This window comes from Crassostrea angulata, chromosome 2, assembly GCF_025612915.1.
Source record: "Crassostrea angulata isolate pt1a10 chromosome 2, ASM2561291v2, whole genome shotgun sequence".
Lineage (NCBI taxonomy): Eukaryota > Metazoa > Mollusca > Bivalvia > Ostreida > Ostreidae > Magallana > Magallana angulata.
The window spans coordinates 75,643,515-75,664,912 of NC_069112.1; the positions used below are offsets into that span (position 1 = coordinate 75,643,515).

Below are 21,398 nucleotides of genomic sequence, written 5' to 3' on the forward strand. Positions count from 1 at the left end.
AGCCAAACAAAGGATAAGAGATATAGAGAATACAGTCCCCCAGCTCATCACAAAGAGGGCAATAAGCAAAACATACAAACAGTTCTAAAAATCTACAAGTCTTCATATTGATGATCAGTTAGGAGCAGGCAATAGTAAATCAAGCTCCATTAAAATGAACCAGTGTCGACCCAGAGATAATACATATACAATGTCAAACAAAGGTCACTACATAGATGTCATAAGGTCACATCGTGACACAAGATCAACAGAGCTCAATCAAAGGTTACTATATAGAAGTCATAAGGTCAACCAAAGGTTAATACAGAGATGCCATAAGGTCACCCAAAGGTCAATACAGAGATGTCATAAGGTCAATACAGAGATACAAAGATGCCATAAGGTCAACCGAAGATTTACACAGAGATGTCATAAGTTTGACTGTAGGTGAAACAAGGTCAACCAATTCAGGTTAGTACAGAGTTGAGCAAATGTCACACTCTAAATTCCATCGTTAGGTTTACAGAGTTTATACAAGATCAAATTAGTCTGAGAGATAAGTATTCATCAACTACAATGTAACAATAGTTTTCTGAAAGTTACTAGAACAGAACAAACATGGAGAAATGTTTTCTCAATGGTATATAATTTTTGGTTGTGATCTATCCTATCACTCTGAAAGCTGCCAAACGGTTGTAGAATATTCTTTGTGGTTGACATACTAAAGACTGTTCAAAGGTTATTGGGAAACACCTCAACATGAGTTTATTGTCGTCAACCAATATCTTAGCTTTTGGTCTCTAAAAAATGGATGATAATGGGTTACTGGTCTTTTCCGTCTCCTTGTCAGGGGAGAATGCTTTGTATTTATGTCACTGGTCAGTGAGAAATAATTATGTAAAGGAGAAAGCTAGTGTAAAGGTCACACCTGCAGGATTCTATGAAGTGATTCATAATGGGCGTATACAGTGACACAAAAATACAAATATATCATGATAAACTAAATTGGCAACGGTTAAATATTCTAGAAATTGCTGAAATAAATGCACAGGTCTCATGTCAGAGATGAATTGCAATCAATAGAATGCTAGGTCAAAGTTCATTCATATGGAAAGTCAAAGGGAGATGTCATTATTTACAGGGTATGAAGATTAAAGCAACATTATCTTTATGAAAATATACAATTAACACATTATCGTGTTTACAGATGATATTCATAGAAAAAAAAAAAAATTTGATTTCAAGAGAGGGGAAAGGGACAAACTTCATGGCACCGTTTAGAGAACAAATACTTTTTTTTTCAGCATTCATGCTTGGATTACAGGTGTAAACACATACATGCCTCTGTTTCAGTAGTTAAGTGTGTGGACACGTCACAGTTGAGTGTGTGTAGCAAACAAACACATGCACCCACAGACCCCAAAGAGCTCAAACACAAAGCTACTTACTGAATTACCTGCCCTTCCCCTTTATATCTTTTAATAGAGGGAGGGGGTGGAATAAACCTTTTTACCTACATCCCCTTTTTATAATGAGAGTGTGACAAGGAGGGGAGGAACAAAAGATTAAACTAGAATTCTTACTGACCAAACAAAGATCTCCCCCTACTGTCTATCTTAGTACAAAAAAATAATCATATCTGCACAATGCTACTTGTGTGTGTTCACAATGCCATAAAAAAGCTAAAATGATCATTTCTAGTTTGCTGCTAATAATACTACTATCCAAGCTAATATCAAAAGTCGTTCGTTTTTAATGACGTACAAAAATAACTTTTATAAAACTACTCACAATTACCCGTGAAAAACTCATAGCGTGAAACTGTTTGGTGGAGTATCAAGGGTGGATAAAATTTCTATTGAAATGTGACAAAAAAACATTTCCACACAGTAGCAAATCCAAATGATCCCTTTTAAATTTAGTTTCTTTAACAGTTTGAAATTCACTTACAAATGTTATTCTTTTTCATTACAAAAAACTACCTCACTATATTCCAAAATTTTTCTGTATGAGTTCAATGTGTGAAGAAATTGGAATTTATCTAGAATTTAAAATTTAAAGAGTTAGATGGCAATGTCTATTTCTAGATGATTATATCGCTTTAATAAAAAGAATCCTGTATAGAAATATCATAAAAATAAACACAGGTATACAAAAAATATTCAAACAAAATTGAATTTCAAAGCTAGTCTAGACCATTTGGGTTTTTTCTTTCATGAATGAAAATTCATGGTTGGATAAATCATGTTTGAAACTACGAGTTGGATCCGATATGTTTTGCCATCCTGCCTCTACAAGTCAACAGTAAATGAAATAAACAAGAAAACTTAGCCTCCACCGACAGCATCAAAAAGCCAAAAATTAACCCACAACAATCGACCTTCAACTTGATCAATGACCTTTACCTTCTCCAATTGATTAACCTTTTAACCTTGACTCATATATCACAGAGAATGGCATTTCTATTTTGTTTAGTTTAATATAAGTTTTAGGGAGACAGTAACATTATAGAAAACACAGATCTAAATCAAACAAACTTTATGTTCCATCTCAGATGCATAAAACAAATTCAGACAGACTTCAAAATTAATCAACAATGTTAGGCAAGCCAAGTTTCCCCCCAAACTCGGTATGTATATTAAAATTGTGCTGTTGTAGAAAAAAGAGCATGATCAATGGGTATTTGGTAAGTGTGGAAAAAAAATAGATTTGGTCAACTTTATCACCCCATAAAACTTTCATACTTTGAAATAACAAATGAAGTTTGATTAACACACCTTAGGGATAACATATATATGTATAACAACTCATACCCTTACACCATAATGTAACCAAACCTAGGGTACATACATGAACTCATATATGTACATAAATCACATGTGCAAATTTGCAACAAAATAAAAATATATTTTGCATCCACCATATATTATCATTGCATTGAACAATTTAGTGAATATATCTAATTTCAATAAAAAGCCTTCCTAACCAATGTGAGGGAGTACTCTCCCCTGGATTAAGAGTATCACTGAAGCTATTTAGGAGGGTGGGGGTCATGACCATTTGGGATCGTACCCCTTCCAGTTAGAGGGTGGGGCGAGGTATATCCTCTGTCCTCTATACATGAAGCTGACCACTCCATTGTAGGCTACCCTCGGAACTCCAGCCTACAAAGAAAATCAAAGGAATGAAAGTGATGAAAGGAATTCAAAAAAATGATGATAAATGACTTCTTTTATTGATATTGAAAACTAGAATCCATTTAAGTGCGATTTTAAGGGCAAATAAAAGCGAGATTTATAAACTGTGACATGTGCTTCCCGCAATTTCAGGCGGATATTAATTCCTCGCTTTTAATTGGGAATCTACCATACCTAGCTAATTATTATGCCTTGACTTTTCTATTTCTTAAAGGGGCATGGTCACGATTTTGGTCAAAAATTATTATTTCGATTTTAATGTTTACATTGCTTCAGTAAGGCATTTTTAATAGGCAACCAAAATTTGAGTGTCATTTGATGACTTATGTAAACAAAGCGTTTGTTTACATTTCGAATATTGAAGTCAAAATTCCAGTTTTAGACCTAAAATAAATGTGTTAATCGTTAGGAACTGTTTATTTATGCTTTGAATGAATAATAAGATAGACAAACCAGCTTTAAAAAGATTTGTACTGGTATATTGAACCTATGTAAACAAAAACAGGGCACGAGCCTTGTTAACATGCTGAAGAATTGTGATCCCTGTATCTTGCTTTAAACTGAACAACTGGCACCCAAATTTCATTTCATCATTAGAAATGCATTCCTAAAGCATTCCAAATAATTAAAACAGAAAAATAAAATTTGACCAAAATCGTGACCATGCCCCTTTAAGTACAAGTGTCCAACCCTCACCTTAAAATCGTCCATAATGCCTAGCTTCTTGGCCGTAGACTTGAATTCGTCTTTGGTGGAGTAGATGATCTTGAGTGCCTTCATGTTTGACTTGTGACCTGACATGGCCTCTGACACGGTGACCTCTGGAGTGTCCTTCACCAGCTTCATAAAATACTGCTCATATTTGTCCTGAAAGTATCCAAACATTAATGGATATGTATTCATCATATTTATCCTGAAAGTATCTAAACATTAATGGATATGTATTCATCATATTTATCCTTAAAGTATCTAAACATTAATGGATATGTATTCATCATATTTATCCTTAAAGTATCCAGACATTAATGGATATGTATTCATCATATTTATCCTTAAAGTATCCAAACATTAATGGATATGTATTCATCATATTTATCCTGAAAGTATCCAAACATTAATGGATATGTATTCATCATATTTATCCTTAAAGTATCCAAACATTAATGGATATGTATTCATCATATTTATCCTTAAAGTATCCAACTCATAGACAAAATACTCGTCATATTTATCCTGAAAGTTTCCAAACAATAATGGATATGTATTCATCGTATTTATCCTGAAAGTATCCAACTCATAGTCAAAATACTCTTCATATTTATCATGAAAGTTTCTAAGCATTCATGAGTAGATTCATCATAGCTATCCTGAAAATATCCAACTGATAGTCAAAGTATTTTTCCAATTTACACGCATTCATAATTGAACAAATATTTATTTTTTCATTCCTTGTTAAATGTGTCCAAATATTGTTTATTATTATACAGTAATACATGAACCTCATCTGTAGATACAAATTTCAAAATAAATTAATTCCATCGTCTCTAAAAAAAATTCACAGCTTCAACAGTGTAGCGACATTTTATGCAAACATTGCAGTTAATATTCAAACATAAAATAGCATTCATTTACACATAACTACTGTATACAGGGAAATATTTGCCCCTGTTTTATTTTTGCCCCTTTCGCCCTCATTGTTACAGGGCATATATAAGACTGGGTGAATTTTAATGTCTAAAATTATCTCTCTTTACACTCAACTGTGATTTCAAGACAGGGCGGAACTGTTTGCAAGTGTAGAAGGGCGAAAATTACATGGGGTGAAAATAACCCTGTATACAATTTACATTAACTACTCAATACCGATACATAATTAACATTTACTCATTAACCTACATTAACCTACTTTTTGTAAGTATGTGAGGTCCTTCTTTGTAAAAGGCACAAACTTGTCGTTCAACTTGATGAACTTCAGATGCTTTTCAAAAAACAGCCCCCTGAAAACAAACAGAAATTCACAGTCACGTCATGGCAAATATAATGCTATTTCATTTCTATGACAATTTTGCTTATATTTTTAGTGAAGCTTCCAGTGTACAATACCTTATTTTACATCCCTGACTAATAATATATGATATCCTAATGATTAATACAGAAAAAGCAAATAATTAGAAGCCTTAATCTTATTGTAAGGTCTTTCTAATAAATTTCCTTGACTTCAAACAGCTAACTTTATAACATGTTTCTCTGATTTGGATGAGTACTTAACATACACACCCTTTTTTTTTATTATCTCTCATTATCTCAATCCCCCCCCCTCCCCCCCCCCCCCCCCCCCCCCCCCCCCCGCCCCAATGCTCACGATATACTAATGTCTTGCTGACTCCTTCATTTCACCCCTCACCCCAACTCCCTTTCACAAGTTGCTGACTCCTTCATTGGTCCCAAACTTCCCTTACATGCAAACCACTTATTTTATTATCCCCCCCCCCCACATACTTGCTTACTTTAATTGGCCGCCCCCTCCACCCTTTTACACATACTTGCTGACTCCTTTTTTGCCAAATGTGCTAGTCCTACAGATCTCGGGTCGTATACAGGCACGGCCCTTCCTCTGGTCCGGGTGTCTCATCCAGTCATCCCAAAACCTGCAACACAATAACAATAACTAAATGTGTTTATTACTTGAAAAAAACCTACAACACAATTACAATAATGTGTTTATTACTTGAAAAAAACCTACAACACAATTACAATAATGTGTTTATTACTTGAAAAAAAACCTACAATAACATCAGTAGAACTCTCCCAATAATCACAGACACTCTCACATCAATGACAGATACCACTGTATCAACAATATTATAGGAAATCAACTGTTAATTTCTTGATTTTATTCCCTGATATTTTCATCTGCAAATTTTTTTTTATAAACCACTATTTGAGCAAATTGTTGTTATTCCTGCAGAATAGCAAAGACTGGGTCAAGAGGTCAAAGCTGTCGTCGAACTTTATCACATGACCAACACAAAAATGAATTCAGTTGCAGTATTTCTAAAAAAAAATTCTCAATTTTACTCAATTCTGTTTGTAATGAACTATTGGATTGGCTATTTTAATATCTTAAGCAGTTTAAACCTAAATGTAAACTTTCTGCTTCTCTTAAAATAAGACTCGTCCCCAATATTTCTGTTTGAATCGATCTTTGATGATTTATTCTAATGATGCACAAGTTTCAATACACCAAAAATTATGCAATATAAGGAACAATGAATCTCTTTTATTGAGACCTGATCAATTTGAAATGAATCATTCATTAATGATGCAATTTAATGGCAAATTTAAATTTACTGCATGCATAGGATCATATCAATATATAGATTTTCAAAGTTCATCTGTACTAGCAACATTAATATTAAATAATATAGAACAAAACTCTCTGTTCACTGGTAAACCACACAATGACAACTAAATCAGTGTTTGCTTCACTGCACTTGTTTTTGTCAAATCAAAATAATTTTAATGTTAGTGAGTGAATTGATTTAGCTATCGATACACACAGCTATCAGGAATTACTGTAACAGTCACTGATTTTTTTTATTGAACAAAAAAATCAACACATCTAAGGCTGCTCAAAGTTAATTTTATGTTTAAATTAACTTAACCCTCCCACATAGGTTTAGGAGACAAACAGCCCCCTGTTTTGATTTGAATTTTTCTAGTTGGATTTTTTCAAATACTGCAAGCGTTAGAAATTTGAAATATTTATCGCACTTAATGGACTCTTTCTCAGATACTCAATGGGATTGTAAGGAAAGATCATCATCAAAAAGGGAGCCTACATGTAGCTTGATTGCTCAATGTATTCTTACTAAATGTAAATGAATGAAAATCATTTGTTTAAAAAAAGTTGTTTTTTTTTTTTTTAATCACCCTTCCTCGTAAGCAGGTTTGGTATTTTTAAGTGATATTAAATGCAGAAATAACTTTGGGCGGCATGATAGTTTCAATGCGAAAAGAACCTGTGCCTGACGCACTCGTCTGATTTTTTTTTAAATGAAATAAAAAATGACTTCTCCTAAGACTTGAAACTGATAAAGTCATTAGCGAATTGAGAGTTGACTTACGCGTCTGGCCACTTTGGTCCAATTTCTAACCAGGTGGATTTCTCTAACATCCATCCAAGTCCAGGGAAAAAATCTGTTCTGTATAATAAATCTGAAAAAAAATTCATATTCAAATAATAGATCGTAAAATTTATTCAATTCATTGGCAGGGCAAAGTATTGAATTCATCAACCATACACATGAAATAATCAATATTTTATACTAGAGAGAAAAAACTTTCTATTCATGGAATCATTAAACATTAAATATTAAAGTAACAGGTGGCGAAAACTCAATTCTCAACCGGAGTATAATTCATGGCTTCTGTATACTGCGCTTTAAACAGTGGGCTACACAATATAGTTTGTCTACAATACAGTGTTTTTTCAACCAATTTGGACCTGGGGGGCTGGGGAAAATTATTGACAAAACCGGAAAATTGGCAAAATTTGTTTTTTTTGATTACGATTAAATTTAATGATTTTTATCATTATTCAAATACTAGTTAAAGCGCTTTTTCTAGAGTATTTGAAATTTTTATTTTTATTCTGTTTAGTCTTTCCTGAAAATGTCGACAGCTTGTACAAATTTTTTTTTTTGTAAATAACAATTGGGAATTTTGGGTCTGAAATTAGAAAATATTAGGAAATTTCCAATTGGGATTGGGGCCAAATTAGGCCCCCCAAAAAACACTGCAATATGTTAGATAGACAAAAAGCTGATCGTTATGGTGAATCGTTACCTGCTTCGTCGGACACCATGCCGACTTTGCCGTTGTCATTCCAGGCGGACACGCACCACAGACTGGGGTCCTGATGCAGGACAGGGAATGTTGCAGAAAAATACTCGTAAAAATCAGGGGAGACGTCCAAATCATCTGTGAAATATAATATTAAATTGTTTTATCCAGTGATATATTCTGTCTATAAAAAAGTAATGTAGTGCTCAGAAAAGCATTGATTTCGTAAAAATCATGGAATAAATTCACATCATATGAGAAACATAATGAAAAAAATCTTAAATCTATGCAATTGATTACAAATTAAGTGTAAAACAGTAGGCCACAGTAAGATCGAACTCGGGTCTCCAATGGTGGCTATCACTACACTCTCCTAGAGCTCTCCATCAATTTAGCAAACATCACATAATTTCTAAACTTGTAAACTTTGCACCTGAAGTAATTAAGTACTGTAGATTTCTTATCATAAGCAAGGAATTAATATCCACCTAAAATCGTGAGAAGCACGCCGAGCAAATTCTAAAATCTCACTTTTATTTTCTGAGAGTTGAAAATTATAAGAGATTAGAATAAAAGTTTCGCGTTTGTGATTTTATATCCTCAGGTTTTGATACAAAAACAGCAGGATAGCAAAATGAATTACTCGCATAAAATAAGGCTTCTCCAGTAAATATCTTACCTTCAACGATGATGACCGCTGAGTGGTTAAAGGTGTGGAACACCTGGTTCAGGGCCCACTTGTAATGACGACTCAACTTATAGTAGCCCTGGAACTTCCTCTGGGGCCATGGTAGTTTGATATCAGTGACGTTGGGATGCTATGGTTCAAATAGAATGGAATGTATACTGTAGAAGCAGAAATACTCCTCCAGGATTTAATTTCGTTATTTTTGTTGGCAGTATCAATCAACAAAATTGAATCTATGACAAATTTTTAACCCAAGTATTCATAAATACAGGGTTGATATGTGATACGCCTTAGAGATTACTATTAGATGAAACTGAATCCCAATGAAACTTTAATGGTTTAAAAACAACGAAATTTTAACCCAACGAACATATGTGCTTTAACAGTACTTATGTATTATAAAGTATTTTGGAACTTATTTTGCAGTAGCTAGATATTTGAAGTAGGTATTGACGTATTGTGGTCACTGATGTTGGAAAGTAAAGTTCATATAGAGAAAATTTTACCATGAAGCATTACGTGAAGAGAGAGAGATAGAAAGAGAGAAGGAGAGAGAGTAAGGGGGGGGGGGGAGAAAGATAATGGCGTGAAAGTCAGAAGAGAGGGGAAGTGATAAAAGTTGTATGATGACAATCTAGTGATAAAACATCTTCTTCCTTAAAATCTAAAAATATCAACAAACATGTATAATTCTGGAGTGTTAACACATAAGTAAAAGCTTCCTGTAAGCTTCAATGAACCAACATGGATATATATACATGTAATAATATTTTAATTAAAAAGCCAACTTAAGAAAGATTAAGCTTCAGAAAATGACATTCTAATACTGAAATGGAGAAAGTCAACTTCACTAAGAGAATGAACAAGGCAGTTTTATATTAGGAGGGAAAAAGGAGAAAACGACAATTGACACTTTAACAATAAACTGTTTTTTCTTTTTCTGCATCATCCTACCACATCCCCCCCCCCCCCATTTTTTTTTAATAAGAGAATACAAAAATTCTCTGACAAGTATAACTGCACTTTGTGATGTCAATAGATAAATTTTGTGTTTGTAAGAGCCAGAGTAGAATTAATTATATAGGAGGGAGTAGTCATTGATGGAGTGGACATGAGGGAGAAGTCATTGATTAATTAAGTGGGGAGGAGGGAGTATTCAAAAATTGAATTGGTAAGAGGGGGTAGTTATTAACTGAGTGTAAATGATGAAAGTTATCGGTGATTATAAAGGAAAGATCAGTCATTTATTAGGTAGACAAACCACAACCAAAATGTGTTGAATTTCACGTAGCAATAAACAGTGATCAAGTGAGTACAAGGGAGTAGTCATTGATTGATTGGAGAGGCATGAAGGAAGAAGTCATTAATTGAGTGGAGAAGCATGAAGGGAGTAGTCATTGATTTAGTGGAGAGGCGTGAAGGGAGTAATCATTGATTGAGTAGAGAAGCATGAAGGGAGTAGTCAATGATTGAGTGGAGAGGCATGAAGGGAGTAGTCATTGATTGAGTAGAGAAGCATGAAGGGAGTAGTCATTGATTGAGTGGAGAGGTGGAAGGGAGTAGTTATTACCTTAATGTGCTGGATTCCGTGTTCAGACACGTAGCGCTGTATGACGTCAGCAGTCGGTTTGTGTCCGCAGTCCTGGCTCACGATGATAGGGAACCTCTTCTTGTTGGGATTGTATCTACATTAAAAAGGAAAATATTGTGTTCTGAATAAAAAATAAATCAGAAGGCCTCAATAAGGATCTGATTTCATAAAAAGTAGTGAGCATAAAATATTCAACATCACAGTCACAGAATTTGGAATCATGGAATATTGGAACAGAAAAATTGCAGCTCATAATGCAAAACTTTATGATTATTATTGTTTACTGCTTGTAGTTACTTTATTAAGTTGGTTTTAAGGTAGCTCGCGGGTTTACTGCTTGCGAGAAAACCTACCCTGAAAATTTGTCCGCGTGATCGATAGGTTTCACAGATTTATTTCTAAAATTCATTTGAGATTCGTCTGTGTAGTAATAATGTTACCGTAATTCAAACACAGTGTCGCTGATAAAATCAAGCAACGCCATTTCAATGAAATATATAGTAAAATGCATATCTTAGTCAAAAACCGCATTTCAAAACTATGCTTCAAACTTTTAAACGATCTAGACGAACTTAATTTTACTCAACACAATAACAGAAGAGATAATTTTAAATCAATTCAATAAAAGAAATCAATATGTGTTCTCGGCCAATTTTTCGTAAAACAACTTTTAAGATTTAAAAGATTTCACAAAATCAAATATTTTTATCACGACATTAGCCCGACGTCATCAATTTCCTTCGTCTGAGAACCAAATATGAAAATGCACTGGTTGACCAGACTAGCTGATTAACACATATTAGAACGTGCAAATCTAATTAACATTATGATGAATGTTTCGAATGCGTAAAGAAAATTAATGTAAGGTTGTGAAGAGAAGAAGCATGGCTACTTTTCTTTTCAATGTGTCAGTCTTGCATTCAATGCAAAAATAATTACCATACAAGTATTGACATATAAATAAGTTGGTAATCGCATACGATAACTAGCTAAAGCCAAAAAAATTTAATAGTTAGATTGGTATAATTTTGAAAATACAGAATTCATATTTGTGAAACGAGCGAAGTTAATGCATATGGTTCAATTTATTTACAAAGTACTTGTCTAAACATAAATTAGATTAAAGAGTTCCAATGCACACTCATACCTTATAGAACTCAATGCGACAATGTATGTCATCTTTAAATTTTTAGCACTTGATAATTATAAATGTTTGAATAAACTGCAATTTATCTTTTCAAAATATTTCATTTTATGTTTCTAAAGATCATTTGTTATTTATAAAAGAAATGTATGAGTTTGCTATGACGGTCAACTCGTTACGTCGAATCCTATTGTGACGTCAGCAAACCCGCAAGCTACGTTAAGTAGCATGGAGGATCGGGTACTTATTTATTGAGAGAGGGAGGAAGAGAGAGAGAAAGAGGCAGAGAGAGAGAGAAAAGGAGAGAAAAATGAGAGAACAAGAGACAGAACGAGATAGAAAACAAGAGACAGGAAGAGAGATACATGTAGTACGTAATAACTTGATGGACTGACTTGAGTAGTAAGTCCAGACTTCGGCTGACCGTTGTACGGTCACAGGCGATCAGTAGGATGGGTAGAATCACAGTGTTCGTGTCGATGGGGTGCGGGGTTCTACGGATTTCTTTATCCAGTTTCTCTGTAAAAAAGAAATTAAAATTTTCGATTGTATAGTTACCAATGTACAGCAGGTTACAGCACTGTCGGCAGTGCTTGAAATCTCTCATACTCCAGTTTTTATATAAACATAAATTATCATTTGTAGGTTTGTTCTATAGATTTTTTTTTATCTGTCCATTAAATATAAATTCATATATGTATAAAAGCATGTTGTTCTATGGTACAACATAGCTGTGAAGATGTGGAAGTCACCCCTGTGGATTCAAACAAGCGACCTTTTGATAACTGACAAGTGGCTATAACCACTTGGCCAAAGATTCACTACCTTCATCTTAAATACAGCCCACTTAGTACATGTATGTATCCTCTAATACAAAACCAACCAAGATTTTATGAACTTCAAAACTGATAAGTGACCTTGAATCTGACTACTCAATGACCTCTTGCCTAGATGTCATCATATACAATTTATGAAGTTTACATGCATATATACTCCATTAATGATTTTTGACATAATTCAAAAATAAAAATAATAGGATTGTTGACACAAAGTCAAGGATAAGAAAAACAGAAAGTGATTCTATTATAATATGTTACTAGTAATAATAAAAGATCAAGTGGAGCAATTTAGGACAGGAAACAGAGCCAAAGTAGAACATATGTTACTGTATTTGATGAAGGCATTTCTGTCTGAACTTCTGAATCACAAATATTCACGTCATGCTTTTAACAATGGATCCCTGCGTATCAATATCCCAAATGAATTTTTCTGCAACATTTAAATTTTCACCCTCTTTCCTAAGTCTCATGGCTCCAACCCACATTAGATCTACCATCACACCTATTACTGATATATTAATATATATATATATATATATATATATACAATCATATGTACATATTTTCTCCAGCTTAACAGTTAAAACATTTCTCCCATATTCATTAAAATCTTGCATCAAATTTAACTCAGAACTTCTAAACAACAAGTGAAAAGCTGTCAATGTGACAGCAAACCGGGTTTTCTTTTATGTAAACTGTATCCATAATCCATGTCAACCCTTATCCAGTGAAATGGAGTACCCTACATGTTTATGCAACATTTTGCCAAAAAATGACTAAGTTCAAAAGCTAGTATTTTTTTCATAAATTATCGGAAATCAAAATCCTAGCAATATGCACACCTCTAATATATGTACAATTGATCTGCAAAAGAACAACTTCCTATCTTGAGAACTGTAGGAGGAGTTATCCGTACAATGAGGGTACCCTATATGCAACATTTTGCCAAAAAATGACTAAGTTCAAAAGCTGGTATTTTTTCGATAAATTATCGGAAATCAAAATCCTAGCAATATGCACACCTCTGATATATGTACAATTGATCTGCAAAAGAACAACTTTCTATCTTGAAAACTGTAGGAGGAGTTATCCGTACAATGAGGGTACCCTTTTGGCAGCCGCCCACCCGCCCGCCCGCCATTTTCACCATTTTAATAACCGGATTTTTCCGTTGGAAAACCCGGTTAAAAATTCCATACCCAAACAAGAGATTTCTTGGTCACATATATCATCAATGTAACTTTTATCATCTCTTTGATGGTGATTATGTATGGATTATATTATACCAACACAAACAAACATCTGCTACATGCACACTCAGGATATAGAACATATCATTGATAGAGATAAGATTAATTACCGAACATCTGGGACCAATATCAAATACATAATGTACTACAAACTTGCTTATTAATTAAGTACTACCACATCCTGTAGTGTATGCTCGCGAGAACCGAAAACCAAAAGTGCACATTCATTGATAAACTTGTTCCATCACACATTCATGCGGGTAGACGTGCACTTACACGTAATTTTCTCACCTGACTGCTTTTGCTCTCGAAACTTACGTAGCTGTTGGAGTAGATCAGAGTTATGTGAGAGCTGTCGCTGGATGTCACCTTGTAAGTTTCTCAGCTGATCCTGCACCGATACCGCCCCCACCTACAAACAAACAGAAAATTCATTATTCATTTTTTCAACTTTTCTTGTGTTGATAGAAATTCTATTATTTTTCCTTTATCCTTGTTTGCAATATAGATCTTCTGATATTAAATGACATTTTCAATTGAAACTTTAGAAACAACAATCTATACAAATCAACAGGGAATTTCAATATATTAAATGAAAACTTGAAATTCATTGAAAACTGAACAAGTATTGACCCCATTAGCATATTAAATGAAACATTTTCTATTTTTATTCCTGAATCAAATTTGTTCTTACTTTAAACTTACCCACATTAATTATCAAAGTACTGAAGAACCGGTGCGTCTTTTTACCCCAATGAACCCCAATGATACCCCAATGAACCCCAATGATACCCCAATGATACCCCAATGAACCCCAATGTTACCCCAATGATACCGAAATACACCTAATGATACCCCTATGATACCAAATGATATCCAATTGATACCCTAATGAACTTTGAAATATTAATACCCCAATGAAACTAAATGTGTGCATAGTTAAAAGATCTTCCGCGCAAGCGTGTGAATAAACACCGTACATGTATAAAATTAATATCAGGTGTTTATTTTCCTTTTTGTTTTTGTTCATTTTTGACCGAAAGTTTTCTTAATTCTTTTTTTTAAAACTATTCTTTAAAATTAAAATAAAAAATCCAAACCATGGCTGAATATTTAAAGGAGCTGGCAGGGTTTTAAGAAATCCACACTAAAATGGATGATATATTCAATTTGTTCCAATGTCAAATTTCTCTATAATTTTTTATGACTGTCCCAAATAAGAATTTAAAGCAATTGGGGAGCAAAATTAAAAAGCAGTTGGGAAGAGAGGGGGTTATCTCATTCAACCTTCATTTTTCTGCATTCATCATTTATTCCTAAAGACGTAGAAGTAAAAACTGAAGTCTTTCTCAAATTGAAAAGAATCGATATGTCTCTTTTTCTTAAAGTTATGTTGAACTAGCACAAATGACCAAAGCTCCCATCAGGACATAATTACAGGTCACAAACAATCTTTGAGTCAAATTTTAGCTTAAAAAATTCTAATAATTTCCCATCACAAGATATGGCCCAATCGGTGAAAAAACGGCACGTAGTCGAAATTTCATTTGTGTAACATGTTGTTACATAAAATTCATTACGTGTATCAATTATGAACATACTTAGTATCATTTGGGTATTTCAAAGTTCATTGGGGTATCATTGGGTTCATTGGGGTATCATTGGGGTATCATTGGGGTTCATTGGGGTATCATTGGGGTTCATTGGGGTTCATTGGGGTAAAAAGACGCACCCCTGAAGAACTGACGGGAGTTGATTTTGTCGATGTTTATTTATTTTAAAATCAATGATATGTTATTTTGCATTATTTTGCATGACAAGTACATGTATACGTAGTTTCTAATTTGAATTACGCATATTTTTATAACCTCCATATGAATCATGTTAAATAATTTTTAAAGATAAAATTAATTCAATCAAAGTATTATTAGTGGTAGAAAAATTTCTCGAAAATTGTATGGATCCAAGCAATATTGAACTCTAGTCTCGTTCAACCAAACACTCGGCTGACACCGTAAATCTCCGACAAGGGTTTACCGAGACAGCCGAGCGTTGAGTTGAACAAGACTATATTGAACTCTAGCGTAGGAATACATACGACTACAAAAAATATTTAAATTGTTCGTACCATTTAAAATCTGACAATTTTTAAGGTATTTGTAAATAAGTTTCCTTGAAAAACAATGCTTTAGCATACATTGAATTCATCAATTATTTTTAAGAACTAAGTCTTGTCAGGAGCAATGATTTGTGCTGAGGTCCAAACACTGTTTCACTTTCGGTTTGTCCGAGTGACTGCATAGGAGAGTTGATTAAAAATCAACTCCAAAAAATCTACTATAATTAATAATTTTAAAATAACATTGTATCTCATGTTTTAAGTTTATGTCAAAAGATATCAAGAAATCTTTTAACTATTTATATTCATAATTCTATGACTTACAAAATGTTAATCAAACAATATAAAATATTGAAGTTAAATTTGATATCAGCCTAATTATGATATCAAAAAAGTTCTTATTTTTTCTTTAATAGCTTGTACTCAGTAACTATATTTCAGTCTTAATAAATATTAAATTGATAAAAACACCTGGCCTCATCAAACATTTGTAATTATGAATCAAAATACCGTAAATGATGCAAACATGCAAGTAAAAAGCTTTTCAAAGTCAATTTAAACCAAATAATTTTTTTTGTAGAATACATGCATAATGTAAGTTGTATGTACATCATGTACATTGTGGTACTTTTGTTGACACATACCTTCCAAAGATAAGCGGCCATCGACCTGTTATCGTACTGTGTAAAATACATGTCTGTATATTTATAATTGAAACATATGTCATATCTACCCACGACACACAACAGTACAAGATCAATGACACATATCATTATGCAGAACTATGTAAACTATATGTTAATACCTAATACCTGTGAAAAAACATGTGTTTGTAATATTATACTACAAACATACAAAAATTGGTAAGATAAATTTTGTACAGTGCAATTTGTTGAATAGCACTGTTACTTTTGGATCATGACAACTACATATTTCATGTGTAATGCAGACAGCTGGTACTCCACTTGATCTTTGATAAGTATTGTAATACATAACATCTAGCATATTGTAACACCTTGCATAATGTAACACATTGCATAATGTAACACATTGCATAATGTAACACATTGCATAATGTAATGTTCATCTACCATATTGTAACATCACATGTATTGTAGAACCTAGCATATTGTAACACCTAGCGTATTGTAATATCTGGCATTTTGTAACACTTAGTGTTACAATCTTAGCGTATCGTAACACCTAGAGTATTGTAACACTTGTGTATTGTAACATCTAGCATATTGTAACATCTAGCGTATTGTAATATCACCTGTGTATCGTAACATCTAGCATATTGTAATAGCTTGTGTATTTTAACACCTAGCGTATTGTAACACCTGTGTATCGTAACATCTAGCGTACCTTCCCAGGGTTCCTTGAGACCAGCATGTAGTACATCAACACGTTCCAAGTCAGAAAAATCACCACTACCACGCCCACTAAATGTTTCCGCCTCATTGTTTACGCAAAACCTTGTTCCAAGCCCTAGTAATTCACACCACAGAAACATGTTCCAATTCCCAAACAATTTCTTTCATCTTCTCTTCCCGTACGAATTATCATTCTTCATATTTGTGGAGATTTCACATCCTGAAAATAATGAAAACGATCATAAATATGCTGTCTACTCTGAATTTGAAACCAAGTTCTTTAATAATTGTTTTAAGCTTTTATTCCCCGAGTTTTCCTTAGGCTACAGGCCTAAGAGCAATTCTTGCCAAGTACCATTTCTTGCCAGAAAGTGCATTGTTTCATCATTTTTTGCATATAATTTCATGTGTTGATGAAATTACAGTGCACTGGCAAGACATGGTACTTGGCAGAAATTGGTCTAAGACCAGAAGTGAACTTAGAGAATTGTCATCACCAAAATCAGATCACTTGATGTAATTTTTAACAGATGACATCTTTTAATTCATTTCTCTCAATTTGTCAAATATAGTATGAGATGCACATTTTGTGAAAGAAAATTACTTGCAGGTCAGGCGTAGACCCTCCTCCTATTCAACATCGATATGACACCCCGAGTAGGCCTTTATACCGCTTTCATTTTGTTTGAATGTATCACTTAATGACAAAATGTTCAATAATAATAAGAATTTATGACTTTCAAAATCAACATCTCGCCCAACATGTCACGCACTGAATTCAATAAGAGTGCAGCTTCATTGAAACAATAAAACAACACGATAAATCAGGTGTCACTGATACACGTCTGAGGATATTCGAGTTAAATCGACGTGTCACCAAAACCGAAGCAGACGAAGATCGCCGGCGCTTGGCAGATAAATTTCGATTTCTTCGAATTGTACTTGTCTTATTGAGAAATGAAATCACCAAACACTTACCTTAAATCATTTCATAGCAGCACATTTTAGAATTAAGCCTTTCTATCTTCCTTATTTGGGGCAAAAAAACATCAAAACACTTTTTTATCGCACAAGAGTAATCTCGCGTTATCAGAAAGTAGCGGCTAATGGAGAGAACCCGTTTCGGTGGGAGTGAATGTTTACGAATCTCTCTCTCTCTCTCTCTCTCTCTCTCTCTCTCTCTCTCTCTCTCTCTCAACAGAATAAGAAAGAATTCAATTTCTATAAGCAAATAATGTTTAATAATTATACACTCACTTTTTTCTTTCTTTTTTTAAGGACGTTTGTTGTAGGTAGTCTAGAGGGTCTGCTTATCTGCTCTTTACTGATAAAATATACTTGTATGTTTCCGTTACAATCATCTTTAGAAACCCCTAACTTTATGACTTTTATAATTTTATATTTTATACAGGTATGTGGTATCAGTGGCGTCAGAAGCAAATTGAAAGTAGGAGGTTAAACTTTGTCCAAAAAAAAAAGGATTTGGGTTGTGGTTATGTGTAATTTTGAAAAAAAAAGTGGCAGTGGTGGTGGGGGGGGGGGGGGGGGTAAGCCTCCGCCCCCCCCCCTCCTCGGTTCCGACGCCTATGGGTACAGAACATGAGGACGTACGTCAACGTCTCTTCTGGGACATGTGAAAAAAAATGTACAAATTTTCCAACATTTCTTCTTGCTGTCACGTTTTGTGTTATGTACAAGGCAACTATAACTCCTCAACCCCTACTTTTGTGACAGTTCCCTCCACTTTGAAAAAAAGAGATGCTACGTGGGGTGGGTATATCGCACAGTGCAGAATAAAAACCCACAAAAAGTGGATACCTCGTAAGAAAATGTTACCCACACGCTTCACCTCAGCCGTTATTTTTCTTCCGAATACCAACTTTTTTAACGATGATCTTTTTTTCTACACAAGCCCAGGTGGATATAATATATGTAAATATTATACAATCGTTGTTCGTAACTTATTCTTACAAATGGGTAATTAAGTATTAAAAGATATCTTATTCAAACTAAGTTTTTTCATCCTGTGTTTATATTACAGAGCATTAGTTGGGTTAAATTAAATAACAAGAGCTTGGACTTTGGGTAGTTGTATTGAACAGCTATATGTGACATATAGGCCTGTCTATTTCACTGCTGGCCACTCAGCCATGGCTCTTTGAAATCAACAAGACTTGTCTGGCTTTTGAGCTAAGACTACACAAACTTCACCTGATACTAGCGTAATCTAAAACTTTTTTTGATGCAAGAAAAAAATAGTTACACCTCATGGAAGGTGCAGGGTCTTGTTAAATTGACTCTCAATGATTTACCTCCAAAAGTTTTTTTTTTGGGGGGGGGGGATAAATTTTCGTTGCGGAAGTTTATATTTCGTGTGTAGACTCATCGCATGCATACTTTGTAACTCATGTTGGATGCGGTAATGGATATGCAAAGTTTCAGTTATCTGATATGATCATATTATGTCTTTTTTTGGTTTTCTACTCGTCAAACGTAAATTTGATTAATTGTTCATAAAGTCAAGATGAAAGGAAATTAAAGTATATTTTTCTTTCTTATTTACTATCATACAACTTGGCAAAGAAAAACTAATCAATGTTTAGAATCTAACAAGGACTATATTTTTGGCGTAATATTGGCGTAGGAAAATATACAATGTTTCGCAATTCAGAATTGCTGCAGATTAATGAGTCTGTTATAGCATTTTAAAAACAATAACATTAATGTTGGATTTTTTTTTACTAAAGTGAACTAATTATATGATACTTGGATTTCAGAATATGCTTTTAGAATATGATTTGCCCATCAAATTACATTTTTATAAGCTTTTTAAAGCGCCCGTTCTATACATTGATTTTTGTGAAAAAATCACTAAAATCAGTTTTTCTCTCTTATTAAATGGTCAATATATTAACTTTTCTGTCAATTTATATCTTTTTATAAAGTCTGCAAAATACATAAAAATCAGATATATTTTGTTATTGGAAGCATAAAAAGAAATAATCAAAATTTCTTCAAAATTTAAGAAAATTTGAGGAAATGCTAGGCAATTTCAATTTAAGTCTAAATATTTATTCACATTTAGTAGTATAAGCTGATAGACATTATGGTATTCTATCATTTCATTAAAGAATAGAATCTTAAACAAATGTCTACAGAACTAAAAAGAGCTACACTTATTTTGATCATCCTTTACGTTGAGGAAAAAGGTAGTGACCTTGTTTCGGACCTCTATGCGAAAACAAAAAGTTCAAATTTGATTAAACTGATAGAATCATTTGGTTATTTGATCCGTTTGACTGTGTCAAAATTTCAATGAATTTCTTATTATAAGAAGTATGTTTGATAACGAGAAGACTCCTTCCTTTTTTGTTTTATTATTTATTTATTTATTTCACAATACAAATTAGCCTATTAACAAAATCCAACTATCTCGGGCAAAGATAGTTAGTCATAGAGTTATATTAAAAGGTTTATTACAATTACAGCATATCTGCAAATTTCACAATATTAATTCTAAACATTTGTATTTTTGACATATTTACAAGTACATCGATATTGTATCTGATATTGTTTTTCAAATATAAAACTAATTCATTATATGTCTCTGTTTTCTTTTGAGATCTACAACGCATTTTATATTCAAATATCTTGTATGCTATGAATGAGACAATAGAATTAAAATAGCGTATATTGTATTTCTCTCAAAATAAAAACCCAAAATAACATGTTTCAACTGTATATCAAATCCTATAACTAAGCTTAAAGTTGACCATATCATCTTAACATGTTCACACTCAAAAATCAAATGTTTAACATCTTCAATCTCGCTACACATATTACAAGAAGCAGAAGACCTATATTTGCATTTAAAAATAAAGCTGTTACAGCACACTGTATTGTTCAGCATTTTGTAGTTAAATTCACATATTCGTTTGTCATATATATCTTTTACTTTGTTTTTGTATATGTCATTCCAATATTCTTTTCCCACTGAAAACAGTCTTTTTAACATTGCCTGGTGACATGGAGGCTTGAATGTTTTGAACAACAAATTTTCGTAATTTTTTTTTTTTTTTTTTTACATTTTTTGTCTTCAATACAATGTAAACCATTAATAAAAGAAAATCACAATTTGGATACTTTTTGTATATATTGAATACATTTCATATCAAATTTTAGTGATTCTTTATATATTGCATTTCTAACTATTCTATATTCACACATCCAGTTAACTTTTTGATTTAGAGTAGATGACAATTCTTAAAGGGTTTTGAACTGGCCATCAGCATTATTTAAAAAGATCCTTTACATACAATATGCCGCTTTGAATCCAACTTTTATGACAGATTGTTTTATTATCAAATTGAAAT

The 21,398-nt window shown here is 33.2% G+C and overlaps 1 protein-coding gene across 2 annotated transcripts; it reads right to left on the bottom strand.

The window, feature by feature from the left end:
• Positions 1 to 21: 21 nt before the first annotated feature.
• Positions 22 to 18,142, bottom strand: LOC128171510 (alpha-1,3-mannosyl-glycoprotein 2-beta-N-acetylglucosaminyltransferase-like). Of its 2 annotated transcripts, none has more exons than XM_052837285.1 (12): positions 18,004 to 18,142; positions 17,018 to 17,245; positions 13,852 to 13,945; positions 11,840 to 11,963; positions 10,280 to 10,394; positions 8,701 to 8,839; positions 8,025 to 8,159; positions 7,304 to 7,394; positions 5,720 to 5,824; positions 5,083 to 5,173; positions 3,873 to 4,043; positions 22 to 3,143 (listed from the first exon to the last, which is right to left on the bottom strand). In XM_052837285.1, the coding sequence occupies exons 2-12, from the start codon at positions 17,111 to 17,113 to the stop codon at positions 3,030 to 3,032; spliced, it is 1,275 nt and encodes a 424-aa protein (XP_052693245.1). In that variant the 5' UTR covers positions 17,114 to 17,245; positions 18,004 to 18,142; the 3' UTR covers positions 22 to 3,029. The 2 variants fall into 2 exon arrangements, with proteins under 2 accessions (XP_052693245.1, XP_052693244.1); XM_052837284.1 differs by having other exon boundaries at positions 13,825 to 13,945.
• Between the last annotated feature and the right edge of the window lie 3,256 nt (positions 18,143 to 21,398).

Excerpts from the sequence above, each read along its gene's own strand:
- LOC128171510 (XM_052837284.1), bottom strand. The coding sequence starts at position 17,113 with ATGAGGCGGAAACATTTAGTGGGCGTGGTAGTGGTGATTTTTCTGACT. Across the intron at positions 8,160-8,700 it reads AGCGGTCATCATCGTTGAAG|ATGATTTGGACGTCTCCCCT; the intron begins GTAAGATATTTA and ends TATATTTCACAG. Across the intron at positions 3,144-3,872 it reads GCATTATGGACGATTTTAAG|GCTGGAGTTCCGAGGGTAGC; the intron begins GTGAGGGTTGGA and ends TTTTCTTTGTAG.